Consider the following 16,622-nt stretch of genomic DNA (forward strand, 5'->3'; position numbering starts at 1 on the left):
TTAAGCCTTCAAGCTCTAATCCTAGGGAGTCTTGAGATACCAGATCTGAAATTCACCTTGTCAAGCATGTCCTATAAATCTCTATAGGGAAGCAATCCAAAGTCCAGTGGGAAAGTTCTTCCCACTAGTTTCACTGGTTTTGGATAGGGCTCCAAAAAACCCAGAACTCAAGGAGAGCTACAGGAAAGCACACAGAATATAATCTTCCAATGGTATAAATCATTAATCTATGACTGCTGAAGTTCCTGAGATACCAGTTGATGTTGAAATCAAAATGTAGGATGGGAGGGAATAGATACAGGGATCAAGGGACAGCAAGCAGAATAATATGATTTCAGAACATAACCATGATTGGAGAAGAGCAACACAAACAGTGTCAGAGCCCATGAACTTTCCCAGCACCAGTAATCAGAGAGATATTTTAATGACTGCTATATGTGTGGGGCAATAAAAGCAGACAATTTTGTTGTGTTGCATAAATAACCAAACTGTTTACTCTCCAACTTTTCTGGTAATTTAAGCACAAATAACTTAAAATTTTAACACTTGAAAAATTACATGAATTTAAAACCCCTGAATTTTAGTAATCTGCAGTGTTATATGGTGCGTGCACAGAAGCTGTAAACCTGAGAACAAGTACAGTAAGCATTTTCCAACAATATAGTTCTACGATTAAAGCAAAGGTCTTCTTAGTGTTGCAACACATCCTATGTTGTGAAACAGGAGCAATTTGTTTAAGTGACAAATGAAAACAGCTTACCTAATCCTTTTAGAAGATCCTATCAATTAAGAAAATAAATGCGAAAGGTCTTCAAATGAAAAAGCCCCCCTTACCAAAAAAAAGTGGTTTGCATGATATTTGTATTCAAACACAGCAGGAGCTGTGGGAGTCTAAATAAAACTACCAAGGTAATTACACTGGCTTTTTTTCTACACAGATGTCAATTTAAATAAGTTTTTAAGAATAGTAGCAGTTCTATATTTCAGGGCAGTCAGTCAGATCTTACCGCTTAGCATTCAAAGAATCGTTTTTAAAAAATCAGACTTACATTGTTTTTTCATCTCCTTAAGTTGATCCTTAAAATACATATATTTTTCATTTCTTTGGAAATCTGAGTCACTGTTCTGGCTTTCCATTTCAAGGAATTTTTCTTGTGCCAAGTTTTCTAAATCTGGTAAATTTTCTGGTTTTTCTCGTTTTACCTGTAAGGAAGAAGAAATAGAATGTATTCATTATGACACATTTTAATACAAAGCAAAAGACATCAAGCAAAAATTCATTAGCATAACTCAGTTTCTTTTGACTACAGTTAGGCTTCCTGCTCTGAAGCCATAACCTCCAATTGATTCATTTCAGTAAAAGTAACTATGGAATGTAGATATTAGCTTCTCAGTGTCATTTAACTCATTTTCTGGGTATTTCTCACACTAGCAAAAGGGAAAACTGAACTTTTGCAGTCAGATTTACCTCTGTCAGTGGTGAAGGTAAACATGTTAACAGGAACTAGCATAACACTTAATGAGAATGAAACCAAAGTATACGACTCTGTCCAGAAAGCAAGAAGATAACAGAAAATCTGAAGTAACTTTTGTTAAGAGTTTTGTAAAAACCTCCACTCTCTCATCACTTCAGAATCAGATTTACAGAAGCCTATAATCTACATGCAAGATTAGTGTGATAACACCAGCAAGAACAGTACAGCTAATGTGAAAGGAAACCACCTCAATTTATTTGTGCTGTGAGAACAAGAAGCATTAAGCCATACAAGCAGGCAAAAAACACGATTTCTTGAAAAGCACTTACTTACAGCAAATACATCTGGAATGACCTGAAGAATAAATACCCAGAAAAGAGAAGTCATCACACTGACAATATTAAGATATTCTAAGAATGCAAAAAGCAGTTTGGGAGCCCCCTAAAATCAATAACTGGAGTTCTGTTTCTCAAGGCAACATTAAATTCTAGGGAACTGTAACTTTGACAGGTCTTCATAAGAACAAGCTTACAGGTTGTAGGGACTGCGCTGTGCAATGAGAATCAGCAACACCACCAAGTCAGAAAGAAGGTGGACATCTGTCAAATCTTAATGCTAAGCATTTTCTGAACCAGAAAAAGGCCACTTCTATCCCAAAATCCTGTCAAAATATGACAATCTGAAAAAAAGGAGGTAAGCACCATTTCTGCTGAGCCACTCTGCCCCTACTGCACACACTAAATTCTGCCATTCACCAGACCATGACGCTATTCATTGTGAAAGACAGGAAAAAAGGAGCCTACTGAGGAAAAAAAACCAGTCCACTTCAACAAATCATTTACAGGTTTAAAAGTTTACAGAGACCTTGGAAATCATACAAAATATATTTTATTTCAGGAGCCAAATAAATAATAAATGTTCATGTAAAAATGGACTTAGCAGATACATAACATGAAAACTTTACTATGCCTTAAGCAAAGCAAAGTAATCCATAGAACAATTACTTCTTCCAAGAGCAAAGCCAGTTTGGCACATTTGTTTTCAACAGATGCAGGTTGTGGCAAGAAGAAAGATATGAAAAACATGCACTGCCAGGTGATAGCATGAAGTTTTCAAAGGCACCTGGAGATAAAAGTTCACCTACCACTCATCCAGCTGTAAATGGGAAAGACTCAGTAATATTTTAGGACCAAAGGAGCACAGCGACTATGAAAGACCAACAGCATGTCATCAGAGATGCTTAGACTGCTGCAGGAGCCAGGCAGGAGTGTAGAGTCCTTATCCCATGAAATCTAACCAAAGGAACAAAGGAGAACTCCACTCTGTGCCCAGTGCAGCGAGGACAATCACACACACTCCAATGGTTTGCCTGTGCCAGCATCACAGCACGCTGCTGCAACAGAAGGCCTATCACAACCTCAACCAGCATTGTTCAGTCCTCAGCTGGAGAAGAAACTTGGCCATCAAGTGTATGGAAGAACAAAAAGACAGTTACTAAATCAAAATTCATTTAAACTCCGAGACCTTATAAAAGAATGCTTTGATCTGGACTCATGTAGTGCAAACATATTCCTTTCTGCAACATCACTCTGTTTTTACCGACATTCTCTTTACATAAAAATAACATGTAGACACACACAAGAATAGTCCAAATAACAACTCACCACTAAGATCTGCCCTCATGGCAAATGAGAGCACTGTGGCCAGATCCCATACTGAAGATCCAGCTGTGTATACTAAAAATAACCCCGAAGTGTTTCTAAGTTGTGAGACTGACATGAAGAGTAAAATAAATTATGTGGACATTCAAAACAGGCATCCATCAGTAGTGAAGACAATGTCAATAATCTTTTCCTCTCCACAGGGACCACATTGCACATTGATAGAGTTACATCAGGATCTCTATCTTTTTCTTGACTCATGGAAGATTTGAATGCAGATATGCATCAATATAGCATCTTCAATCATATCCTCAGACTGAGAGGTGAAAAGAAGGGCACAGCCAATGTTATTTCAAACAGTGGTTCTCAACTCCAACTTCCAGAATTAAAAGACTTTGCACATATGAGCAGAGAAAAAGGCAGGAACTGTAACTTACAGCATTATGCTACCAAAAAGGACATATGTTTGAGAAGGTGCATTACATCACTCTGTGCTGGTGCTACCTCACCTCAAGTGCTGCACGCACTTTTGGGCACCACAATGTAAGAAAGATAAATCTGTTAGTGAGCACCCAAAGGGGGGCCACAAAGATGGTAAATAGTTTAGAGGAGGAACTGTATGGGAAAGGGCTGAGGTCAGCCCAGAGAAGGAGACTGATGGGAGAGAGAACCTCATTACAGTCTGCAGCTTCCTCACGAGGGGAAGTAGAAGGGCAAATACCCACCTCTGCTCTTTGGTGGCCAGCAACAGGACCCAAAGAAACAACATAAAGCTGTGTCAGGGGGACACAGCTGGGTAATAGGAAAAGGTTCTTCACACAGAAGCTGGCCTCAAGAAGAGGCTCCCAGGGAAGTGTCACAGCGCCAACCCTGACAGAGTTCAAGACATGTTTGAACAATGCTCTCAGACACATGGTAGGATTCTTGGGGGTGTCCTGTGCAGGGCCAGGAGCTGGACTCAATGACCTTTGTGGCTCTTCTCTAGCTCAGGATTCTCTTATGATTCCATGATATGCACATGAACAAACTTTGTGCCACTGTGGAGCTACAAAAATTTGCATGAAGACATCTTACTAACTTCAAGAGAATGTTTATATAAAACTTTCCCTCAGCACCTAACTAATCACACAGCTTGCTGCCATAGGTCTGTCAAAGTAAGAGCTACCCTACTACTTGCTAAGGGCAACATGAACAATTCCACCAGCTATCAAGAGAAAAGAATTCACACCAGCTATATTCCCAATAGCAATTGGGAACATTACTAGATTGTGAGAACAGCCCAGCAGTGTAGCACATATGAGAAAGGTTCAGACAACCACCTCAAGCAGAAACCTAGAGTCAGATGTGAGAGATGCTCAAAGAATGCACTTTCTTGTAGTTTAACATCCTTCATGTTTACAATTTAAATTCAGTTTCTGTTCACCTCCACATGATTGCTTTCATTAAAATGATTAATAGAGACACCATTCCTGACCACACTCAGTACTGTACCTCACACATGCTATTACTGAAATGCCAGGTAGACCTTCTGGAAGGTCAACACCTCACAGGTGAATAATAAGGCATGTCCACCCACTATAATAACAAGCAAATACATTTTGCTTTGCACAGGTAATTTTTCTTTGGTTCTGCATATCCTATGCCTTGAAGAGGGTTGAGAATGGTCTACACAACAACATAAATGAAAACAAATGAAAGAAAATGTCCCATCAGTTCTAGATCTTCACAGTGGGACAGAATTACAACATCTTATATACTGCATCAGCACAACACCTGTACACGTTCATCAGAGTTTTCTTTAGCTCTTGCCACCCACCCACTCCTACTCTACAAATTCTTGTTGGATGTAGGAATGATGAGATCAGCATAACAAAATGTTTGAGGACAATACAAACATAGGGTATGGCTAAGGGACAAGGCAAAATTATCAGTGTTCAGGGCACCAAGTTGGGGTCATGCTCCTTCTTGGTCTCAGCAGCATGTCAGATAAATGCTTACCAGCAGACCTGAAGTCATTGACATGTTCAGTTCCTCAGAATAAGTTACTTCACATGAGAACCATGAAAGACATGTTAAGCAAACAACTGTTCGTTTAGCAGCACTGTCAGCCAAAACCAGCATGCTAAGTAACACCTTGCAGTCATTAGTCAATCCATTGAGAGCTACATTGATTTTGAAATGGGGTGGAGGCATACACACCCTACAAAGCATCCTGGAAATTACATGTAACGATGAACTGGGAGTGTTCAGGACATATGGTGAAAAAAGTATCAGTCACAACAGCTTGTTTACAGTAATAGAAAAAGCAAAAGCATCTGCTGTGCCATACCAGCAAAGAAAACCACAGGTTTTTACATGGAGGCTCAGCAATGAGGAGAACAGACATGTTATATATAACATACATACACATACATGATCTACCAGCAGTCCTGATAGGAAAACACATTTGCAAACACTAAACACATAATTGTTTACAAAAACATAGTTGTAGTTTAACTATCAAAATATACATTTACTCATGGCCTCACACCCCACCACCTGGTCAGAGCAGTATGAGCAAAGGGTTTCTGTGTTTGACAGCAGTGCTGATGGAATGAACCCCTTCATGACATGTCTTCTGCCAATATCTGGCTGTAAGGATACACCTTCCTGTCATGGATTCTTCCACTGAGTGTGTCTATTCTATGCCTAAACTCTTAAAACTATGCCTCCAAAAATCAGGCTTTTTGAAAGGCCAGCTTGCAGAGCCTAAGGGAAGAGTAAATGCACGGTATTCTAAGAGACAGTCTGGTGAATTTTTATTTCATCAACTACCATAACCACCAAGTCAAAAATAAATTATTCTGTTCCAGACCAATCTCAGAACGAGTAAGGTCAAAGGTACCGCAGCCTAAAATTGGACCAGTTTGTGGTATTAGTCTCCATACAGTAAGGGATCAGTGTCTAAAACGGCACTTATTAGCATAACCCTGCATGCTGCACTGCACCATTTAATAATTGTCCTGCCCAGTCCCAAAACAATTCACAAACATTAAACAATTTAGCCTCAAACACCCATTGTGACATGTGCCATGTATTTTACAAATGGAGAGGCTGTGGCATTAAGAGATGAATAACTTGGCCTAAGGTTGCACAAGGAGACTGCAGCAGAACCAAGAATAAATCAATCCCAGTTATGTGCTTTTAAGCACAAAGCCATCCTTTTACCTTCTCCTTTAGCTGAGGGAAAGTTCAAATTAACATGTGCATTTGCTTCACTCTCTATAAAGAAGCCTGAAACAGCTTGTGGCTGCTTGGCAAACCTTGTGATAAAAGAACAGCATTCTGCCTGTCACAGAAATGCTCCACCGGTCTTTGCATTGCAGTGGTTCAGCATGTGACACTCCATGGTTATTTTTTAGCCTTTTTGTTCTTCTCTCTCTAGCACAGATGTCCTTTAGCTGCGTATTTTTATCCTGTCACTGTTCCAAGGTACTGTTTCTCAGGGCTATCTTTTATGGCCCTGATTTGGAAGCTTGCCAGTACCATCCATTTTATTTCTCAGAAATTTCTTGCCATACCTGAACCATGTTGCAGTTTCCTCAAATTGGTGATACAATCCACAAAAGAACTATCTTTACAAAGAATTCAGAATTCCCACCATAGTCTTTCAAACCATGCATTATTTGTTCCCTGTAATTTAATTCCTGCAAAATATGGACTTTTGAAGTTTAATTTATGGATATTATTGACATTTGAGTTTTGTGAGGTATAAAAACATTCCTGCTCGCTAATGAACTTTTAAAAGACCAAGTCAGCTGACAGAGCAGAATTTCTTCATTTTCCAGATTCTTTGTAGTTTCATTTATGAAAGGGAGGGTGATTAGTCACTCAGTGCTATAAAGCTCAGAGGTATGTAGTTATTTAGATATTTATATTCTTTTGGGACAGCACAAAAAAGGATATAGTGATGTTTCCACCTAAGTCCAAACTCAAGAGTAATTTAGACTGTATTTACACTACAGCCATGTGCCTCTGCATGTGGTTATGAAACACAGACAGCAGCTGCATCTTTTGAAGAAAAACTTCTTATAGTTCCTGCTGGGACAGAATTTCTTACCTTTGTGAAGTTGATTTTGTGAAGGAACTCAATCAATTTTTCAGACAGCCTACTTCAGCTCCTTCAGGACTAGGTGTGCCAGCCTACCACATCCTTCAAGGCCCCAGTTCAGAACCTGGGAACCTCACATTCTCTGAAATGACATCACTTTAAAATGTCTGAACCAGACATGGGCATATCTAAATCTGCTTATTTCAGAGAACAAATGCCAAGAATTTGCTGGCTACAACAGTAAATATGGACACTGTCAAAACACCCTCTCTGAGTATCTCATATCATAGAGAAAGTAACTATTATTCCTTTATTTATCTCTGCTGTGCAACAAAGCAAAAAAAAATGCATGTCACCTTTCTTTCTTGTTTAACAATTCCTACATCCTATTATTTCATCCTTACCTCACTAAATAATCTATTACTACAAATATGCAGCCTTTCAACACACATATTTATTTTACCTCAGGGTAAGTCAAAGTTTGCTGTGATTATTTATTATAACCAATTTTTTTTCACTGAGAGGGAAAATAACATGGGAGCTAAGTAAATTTGTGGGTTGAGTCACCCATACACTTTGTGAATCATGTGAGAACCAACTCTGAGTCACCACTGTAACTGAATCAGGCTGCAAAATTTCAGCTCAACCTAAACAGCCATTTATTATTCTTCAATGGCTAGATTCAAACCCTTAGCAAATATCAGATCATTTGTTGATGCACAAATAAAATACCGCACATGGAAACATCTGCAAGGACAGTCAAAAAGGCTATCCTAATTCAGCAGCAGGAGCTGCAGTGTGAACACAGCTCAGCTGCAGCCAGGATTGCCTAAGGGCCCACATCTGATTCAGGAGATTCAACACCTCTGTACATCATGGCTGCAGGGCTGGGACTCCGGTTGAGCAACACTTTCTCAGACTATTGTGAAATACCAAGAGAGGCAGATTTGTAAGGGCTGACCCACACTTATGACACATACTGCCTTAATAAACCAGGCCAGCACAACAGAAAATCACCGTCAGCACGATTCAAATATCCCAAAACTCTGCTAAAGCAACATTATGAAGGTGAGGCAGGATTGCCGTGGTTCCAAAACAGCAGATCAACACAGTGGTTGTGTCTAGGATGTCCCCATAATAAAATTGCCTGTGCCTTCCAAAGTTTCCTTTCCCTACTTTAAACGCAGCTGCACACATTCAACACTTTAAAAGAAAGGGGCACACAACTCCTGCCACTTGACAGTCATTTCAGTAAGGCTACTAATGCACTTTGGCCATCCTGGTTGCTTTCTCTCTCCTGTTTAGGAGGGAATCATATATATAGGTGGGATTAATGTAAAATGAGCACCAGGTGAATGCCTGTGTGTTATGTAAAGTTTACAGCCTGAACAGCATCTCTTGAGATTCCCGTATGTTACAAGTTGCACCTCAAGCAAAATAATCTACACTCCACACACATTTTAACAGAGAAAAATCCACTCTAGTATTTTCCCAGGTTACTGACTATGGTAGAGAGAAGACAGTGAACACCCTTTTGTTTCTCTCCAAGACCTTTTGTGCAATGCTTTTCAAAGAGCAAAGGGGTAAAAATAAGCAACAAAAGGGGATCTTACTGAAATACCAGTATTAAAACTACCTGTTACTAATAATGTAAAAATGGCTCACAAAAACAGCAGTAAATGTGAGTATTAAAGGTGAGGTTTTGCCAAGGTACCAAAGTGAAGAAAGCTCATGGTTATTTAGCAGTTTAATCCTTTCAGCATTTCCGAAATACTATCATTTGCTCTAAGGGTTGCAGTAAATATTCTTAATGACTTCAACAAAACAGAAGTCTGTCTTCATCTTGTTTTCTGTATGTTTTTTTCTACATATGAAGTATGAATATGACAAAGCAAAAACTTCTACAGTATTATGGTTCAAGACATGGTGAAGGAGCAAGACTATCTTCTCCTCGTACCTAAAAGTTCTGCCATTAATAGAGTTTATATGAAAGTTAATTCTGGTGCTCTAGAGATACATAGAGTCCTGCTCTAAGTAATCTTGCCTGAGCACAGATGAAGGCATGTAACAGCAAAATCAACTTATAACTTTACTCTTATAAAAATGTTGCTTTGTTTTAACAGTGTTTTAGAAACTGTGAGGCAGATGGTGCATCTGTTTTGGCAAGGTTGATTCAGCAAATGCATCAGGCTGTTGAACCAGTTTACCAAGCTGCTGATTAATTCACATATTTAGCAAATACATTAACATGGATATTAGAGCTATTTTTCTTTCTTTAATATCCCACTCAAACTGATGGGAATTTAGACATTGATTTCAGTGGGAGCAGAAGGCCCTAAGGTGATTTCGGATTAACAGCCTGTTTACTCTTGTATGGCTCTGCTTGTTTGACTAAGATCACTAAAACCATGATTTCTACATGGTAGAAACATGGTAGTATGGTAATAAAGGGCCAAATCCTAAAACAAGTGAATTTCAATGTTATCTTCAAAAGCTCCTATAAAACACTGATTTATGCCAGCTGTGTAGCTTATTCCTGCATAAATACAAAGTGTGACTTGTCCTTTGAAGACCTTCAAACAGCAACCATTGTTGAAACCTGTTGCTTTTCCAAAGGGATGTTTTCCATATTCTTTGGGTATACCTCCAGTGAAAGTCAGGCAAGCTTTTTCAATTTTTACCCCTCTTGGGTTTTTTCAGTCATCTGATGAGATTCTTGTCCTCAAAAAGTTCTTCAGCACTGACAGCATTTCTTCTTCATACTCTCCAAAACAGCAATGTGAGTCATGTCATCATTTTTATTTATAAAGTAACCTTTACACTTTTGGGAAACAGCAACAAGATGTCTTAAGTACAGACCCTTGCTTCATTCGAATTGAAATTAGTTGAAAAACACAAATCCTGGATGAAACTTGCAGCCCAGACTCACCAAATCAATATATCTATATTAATATACAGATCAGAATGGCAATAATTCCATCAGAGTGAGCTCCACCTTTAACACAGAACAGTGGATTCAGTGATAGCGCAGAGCTGCGCTAAGCAAAACGAGCAAAGAACTCATTGAATGCAACTGTGCTAAGCCTCCCAATTTCCTGATAAACTGGGAATACCAACCTTACTTATTCTCAGCGGGTACAAATACCTCACGTGTCCCAGTCTGTGTGTGGTGGCAGAACTGCCTTTTATTTTGTACTTTACTGCAAATGCCATAGAAGCAAGTCTCTCCTTTGAGCCTGTCTACATATCACATTCCTCCATGCATATTAGTGATGTTTACTTATCCAGCTTCCTATTGGGACAGCTCTCAATGCAGTTATTAGCCACTAAATCCTAGGCCTTACTTCCAGTCTTATCCTTCTTGATTTACCAGTTCTGGCTGATAGCTTGCACCTCTTCCCTTGTCTTGCCAAACACTACATGCTCTCCTAGTACACGGTCGAGTGATTATTTTCCCTTGCACTGCACATTCTGAAATGGTAACATACCCTTTTGCTACATAGGTGTCACAGGTCCCCATTCCCCAATTTTTAAAGGTTCCCTGCAGACAGACAGAGAGGGATGTGTTCAACTGGAATTCTTTTCCTCCTCTTTGCTTATAGGTCCATCTTTGTAATTTAGCTTCAGAAAAAGAATTGGATCAGAAAATGAGCATTTCAACTTAGTCTTTGCTCCTAGTATGCTAGATAATGTTGCTGTTCCTCTGTAGTTACCAGTTTTTGCAAAGAGCAGGTGTGCTGTGTGACAGCCTGGATTAATCTTGTTTACATTACCACCCTACACATCCTTCCCATTGACCTTCCAAAATCCTTGGAGTCTATCCATACCTTTCCTGTTATCTATCACAGTATTAAGAGGCTGGTTCATGCCATCAGATAACTGATGATGCCAGTCTCTGTCACTCTACCTGTTTGATTTCCAAAACAAATGCATTTACACTCTCTCTCTCCTGGTTCTCCTGCTGTGGGAAAGCTCCTAACACAAACTAGGGAATGTATCTTTAAATCCTTCTTCAAAATCCTTGTTTTACATCATTTTCCTTTATTATGATGCCAATAAATTCTTTCACAACTGTCTGACTGTTTCTGTGCCAGCTGTGTGTCCTGCATGACTGAGCCCAACTTCATGATTCCAGCACATTCCCTTTTGAACTGAGCCTTGCAAAACTGGGTCCTCAGAACTTTGAGAAAACCTGAACAGCTTTTTGGTTATAGATCACTGCATTAGTATCTGTATCTTAGTTCAACGCCACCTTGCTTTATACGCTCCACAATAAAGGAAACCTGAAAAACCAGTGTAAGAAACTGCAATTAAGCACAATACTAGCAATAGCAATACATAACAGTAAAGTGGACTGGATGAAATCTGGTAGCTGACTCTAGAATAGGAAGCACACATGAAGAGTTTTTAAAAATCCAGGGGTATTTGTTTTGCAACTCTCTTATAATTCACACACAATGCTTTTTTAAAAAGCTAAATGCAAATTATCAATCCAGGTTTAAAATTATGACTAGAAATTAAATCATATTCCAGCTCTCCAGCATGTATAGACTCCCCCATTACACACAAGCCCTTGATTTTGTTGTTGGAAGTAATTAAAATCCAACTTTAATTTTTAAATAGTTCATATTTAAAATACGAATTTCTGTAAATGAGACTGTGTGACTGCAGTAGCAATTTACTCATGTCTTCAAAATATGACAGCAGGGTGAGAAGAAACAGGAAAAAAAGAGAATCCTCATTTGCAGTTCTAAGGCTGAAGGAAACAGTTCTTCCTGAGAGTCTGCAGGGCAATAGGAAAAACAGGAGTGCAAACCAGAACAATTCCCAAGTGGAGTACTCTTCAGATACACTGTTAAAGTGCTATTCGTAAAAGCAAAATAAATTCAAAAGCTTAGCCTCAAATTTAAATATACTTTTCTTAATATTGATTTGGATGACAAGAAAAGGTGCTAAGAGTAGAAATCTTACTTGTCTCTCCAGGAACTTACTAAAACAGGAAGCCACACCACTCTGAGTTTGGACATAATACTGAAAAAAAATCAGTACTTTTATGACTATCAAAAACATTCTCATTATGCTATCTGATAATCACAGAAATTTTATGCTGTCCATGATTAGAAAATGTCATTTAACATAAGATTTAAAAGCATTAGAAAGTAATTTTCTTCTAAACTTATCACTCTGTGCTTGCAGCTATTTTCTGTTATTTTTAAACTCAATAAATAGATGTTTTCTTGTTCCTCAGTTTCTGCAACGCCATCACATTTGTCCCCCAAGTCCTTTCAGGCTGCTAGCACAAGCCCTATGCCAGTCAACTCTCTTGGTAACACCTCTCCTGCCATTTGAACTTCTCCCTACATCTTCCAGAATTTACAACCTTCTTATATTTAGGTTTTGAACTCATTCTTCCTCTTTCTCATATAACTTTGCTTTCCCTTTTTAGCTTGTTTTGAAGTTCATCTCATCACCATTCATCACAATTTTTAGTGCTGCACTTTCCTTCTTACAACCCTATCAAACTTGCTTTTCCTTTGTTTCTCTGACTCACTATATGTCACATGCTAAAACGATTCCTGTCTTATTACTAGCCCTAATTATGGGATGCCTCTGTTCTTCCTTTTATATATTACATTCTCACTGAACACTGCTGACTCACTGGCAAAGGATTTGGGGAGCAGATGCAGGTTGCCCTCCCATGCACACAGGGGTCAGCAGTCTCTCAAGAGCAGCAGTCTACACTGACCTCTTCATGTGGCCTTCTATTGCTTTCTGTTCTAAGTGCACCCACTGGTACCTAGGATTCTTCTGCCCTCAGTGCTTCTGCTGCACAGTTTCCTCACTGTCAGTGACCTCCTTAAGTTCTCCTCATAATAAAGTGAAAATGCATCATCCAAAGTGGAACAGTATAACTACGTGTAAGTAATTAATCTTGTAATTGCATCTCACACTTCAACGGGAATCTTCCTTATGACTACATGTCACAACAAAATACTTGATCAGATTCTACTCAGTAGTTATTCGTGATCAGATGAAATTTCAGCTGCATCTCAGCCAATCACTTTATATTTTAGTCAGTTCCTGTAGTTTAATTATTATCAATTCCCATCATAGAATCATTAAGTTTGGAAAAGACCTCCAAGATCATCAAGTCCAATTCCTGACAATCAATGACAATCACCACCATCAACTACATCATGGCACTAAGTACGACATCCAGTTGTTTCTTGAACACTTCCAGGGATGCTGACTTCATTACTTCCCTGGGTAGCCTGTTCCAAGGCTTAACCACCCTTTCAGTGAAGAAATTCTTCCTGATATTCCATCTGAACCTCCCCTGGTGCAGTTTAAGGCCATGTCCTCTTGTCCTGTCGTTGGTTGCCAAGGAGAAAAGGCCAACCTCCACCTGGCTACAGCCTCCTTTCAGAGAGTTGTAGAGAGTGGTAAGGTCCCCTCTGAGCCTCCTTTTCTCCAGTCTAAACACTCCCAGCTCCCTCAGCCACTCCTCATATGAATGATTCTCTAGATCCTTCTCCAGCTCCCTGTCCTTCTTGGACTCCAGCACCTCAATGTCTTGTTGAATTGTGGGATCTAGAACTGGACACAGTACTTGAGGTGTGGCCTCACCAGTGCAGGGGGACAATCCCATTCCCTTTAGTTTTTGTCTTCTGCCATGCCATAAAGTCATTACACCATTTCTTGCTTCATGAATTTCTCTTCTTCCCCAACCTCAGCAGCACATTCCCTTATTCTAGGCTTTTAGTTTGTACAGGAGACACAGCTCACCTCTGAAAAATATAGGGCAGTTGATACATGACCTTGTTTGTCAAATTCATGACAGAATTCCTGTGATGAGCAATGAGGAATCTCATCTTGTTATATAAAATACTACATGCAAAAGAACCCAAGAAGAACAGGACAAACAACTCCCTGAGGAAGTTATGGATTGCAATCAGTAAACAAATGGATCATTAACTGATCAACCATTTCATTGTTTGCATGACAGAATAAGACATGCCTACCACAAAGCTGGGTAACAAATCTGAAACCTCCCCCCGCAAAAAACCCCTTCAACTCACTGGCAGAAGGAAAAAAAAACCACTATTTTGCAGAGTCACTAACTCAAAATTAAATAATTGAAACTCCCACTTCAGAAGCTGCCACTTTGAAGTGGAACTGCAGATCTCTATTTGCATATTAGGAACGCTTGTGTTGATTTCCATGCTCCATCTGGGCAAGAGATTGCAGATGAGGATGAGAAGGCTCTGAATTAGGACAAATCAAGTGGATGCAGACTCATGAAATCCTGTAGAGATAATTATCAGTCTCAAGATGATGTAATTAGTATACTAGCATGGTTTCCTCCTTTAGCAGTAAATACATTTTAACAATATGTAATGTCTTTATGTCTGCTATTTAATATGTTAGCCTTGCTTAAACTCCTTTGCATCCTTCTGTTTGGTCTGTCACATTATTGTAACTCCCTACTTTGCTGCAGACAACTAAATGCACAAAAAGACTATGTTGTAGCAGAGATGCAAAGCTTCAGAGATCTGGCTATCCAAAGAAATCCCCTCCCTAAATTAGACATTCAGACCTTGTATAAAATAGATGGAGAAAGCCAGTGTCAAAAAACAGGAATCACAAAAGCTAACTATTGAAGCAGACTAAGAGACAGGGAGTTCTACTCCTGTAATGGCAACGAGTGCCTCCTCCACAAACCCTTTCCTTTAGTCAGTTACTTAAGCCAGGCAAATCCTTCCTCATAAACAACGAGAGAAATCCATATACTATCAGATTTAATATCTCAGTGGTTAAAACAGTCATCACTTAGGTGAGTGACCCGTTTTCCAATCCCTGCTCATCCCATATTAGTTGTCCTAGCCCATAGGCTATTGGGTATTCAGGGGTAAGACATCTCGATCTCTCCTGTTTGAAGTTGTTCCACTTTGTATAACTAATTAAAAGATAATTGCAGCAAGTATTTGAACCTGACTCTTCCACATCCCACGTTATTGCCTAACCATTCAGCTGTGAATTTAGTTTCTCATTTTGTTTCTTACATCATGTAAGCACTTTTGAAAATCCTGCTCTCTGTATTTTACATAAAAATATTAACAGAGCAGAAAGTTCTTTTCATTTCAGAATTACCACTACAAATATCTCCCATTCTTCTCCTATACAGTCCCATCTCTCTTGCTCAGTGGTGAAAACTAGGTGGTTTACTTCTTTGGTGGTGGTGGGTGTTCTTTTTCAACCCTTTCTCACCATACAACCCCGTTGTGCAAGTACAAAACCAACATTTTCTGTGGTCCTTAGCTTTGATTCCTTGCTTGAAGAAGGCGATGAGAAGCCTCAAGCAGTATTCATAGATAGCAGAACAAAAGAATATTGATATCTCATAATGATTGATGATCGCTCCTTGGAGTCTAAAAATATGGTGTGTGCTGCAGCAAGCACATGGGGTGATGAGCAGCTCTCTGCCCTAAAGAGCTCAAAGAGTAAATGATGGACCTGGCACAAAAGCAAAGACACGGTATCAACCACACATCAGGAGAAACGCAGATTACAAATCCAGCATAATGATGCACAAGTGAAAGCTTGCAAGGTGTTTCAAAATAAGGAGAGCCTGGCAAAACAATCATTCGTTCAAGGAATATAAGGGAATTGTGAGCTGATATGAGAAAGACATCAGACTAGGGAAAAAGTATTTCAAGAAGTAGTGCACATGACAAAGTAATTCAAGGAAGGCTGTTCAACTGGTCTACATAAGCAATGCATGTGTACATTTATTCTACAGTTATCCCAGTATGAAACTTGCAGATCCTTTTTATTTCAGCTTACATGTCCACTATGAGAACTTAAAACAAAACAAACAAACAAACAAACAAACAAACCCACAAACACTTACAAGAAAAGCAAGACTGCAGAGAACACAGATATAACTGTTTTAATTCTGTTACTGGCAAAACCTCCCCCTTAAACAAAGGCAAAAAGTTTCCAAAATGTGAAGTAAATATAGTCAGAGATGAGGGAAAATTTTAGAAAAGTTGGGTGAACACTGAGTTAGGAAAAACTAAGACTGCAACACCAGTACTGTGAAATGTTAAATGCAACATTATACAGCAAGCAGATAAAGAAGTGATTTGAAAAAACAAAACAAAACAAAACAAAAAAACCAAACAAATTTTTTGCTGTGCAAAGACATACTGGCTCATGTATGCTTTCCCAAAATGTTTCTGCAATGCAGCATCCTGTTAGTTTTCAGTTCATGGGAGTTCTTCCCCTTAGCAGAAACTTGTGGTGATACAGGCACAAACTCCCAGAACAAAATGTTAGTCTTTTACAATATTTAATTTTTGTAGAGACTTAAACATTTAAATATGTCATTACAAA

At 39.0% G+C, this 16,622-nt stretch overlaps 1 protein-coding gene across 1 annotated transcript in view; it reads right to left on the reverse strand.

Annotated features, from left to right (window-relative positions):
• NSMCE2 (NSE2 (MMS21) homolog, SMC5-SMC6 complex SUMO ligase) overlaps positions 1-16,622 on the reverse strand; it is a 124,577-nt gene that overhangs the window by 63,756 nt on the left and 44,199 nt on the right. Inside the window, exon 4 of the mRNA XM_063413202.1 lies at positions 1,050-1,203. Within this exon, the coding sequence (XP_063269272.1) occupies positions 1,050-1,203 (154 nt within the window). The remainder of the gene's footprint in view (positions 1-1,049; positions 1,204-16,622) is intronic.

The sequence above is a fragment of the Prinia subflava genome, chromosome 1 (genome assembly GCF_021018805.1).
Source record: "Prinia subflava isolate CZ2003 ecotype Zambia chromosome 1, Cam_Psub_1.2, whole genome shotgun sequence".
NCBI lineage: Eukaryota > Metazoa > Chordata > Aves > Passeriformes > Cisticolidae > Prinia > Prinia subflava.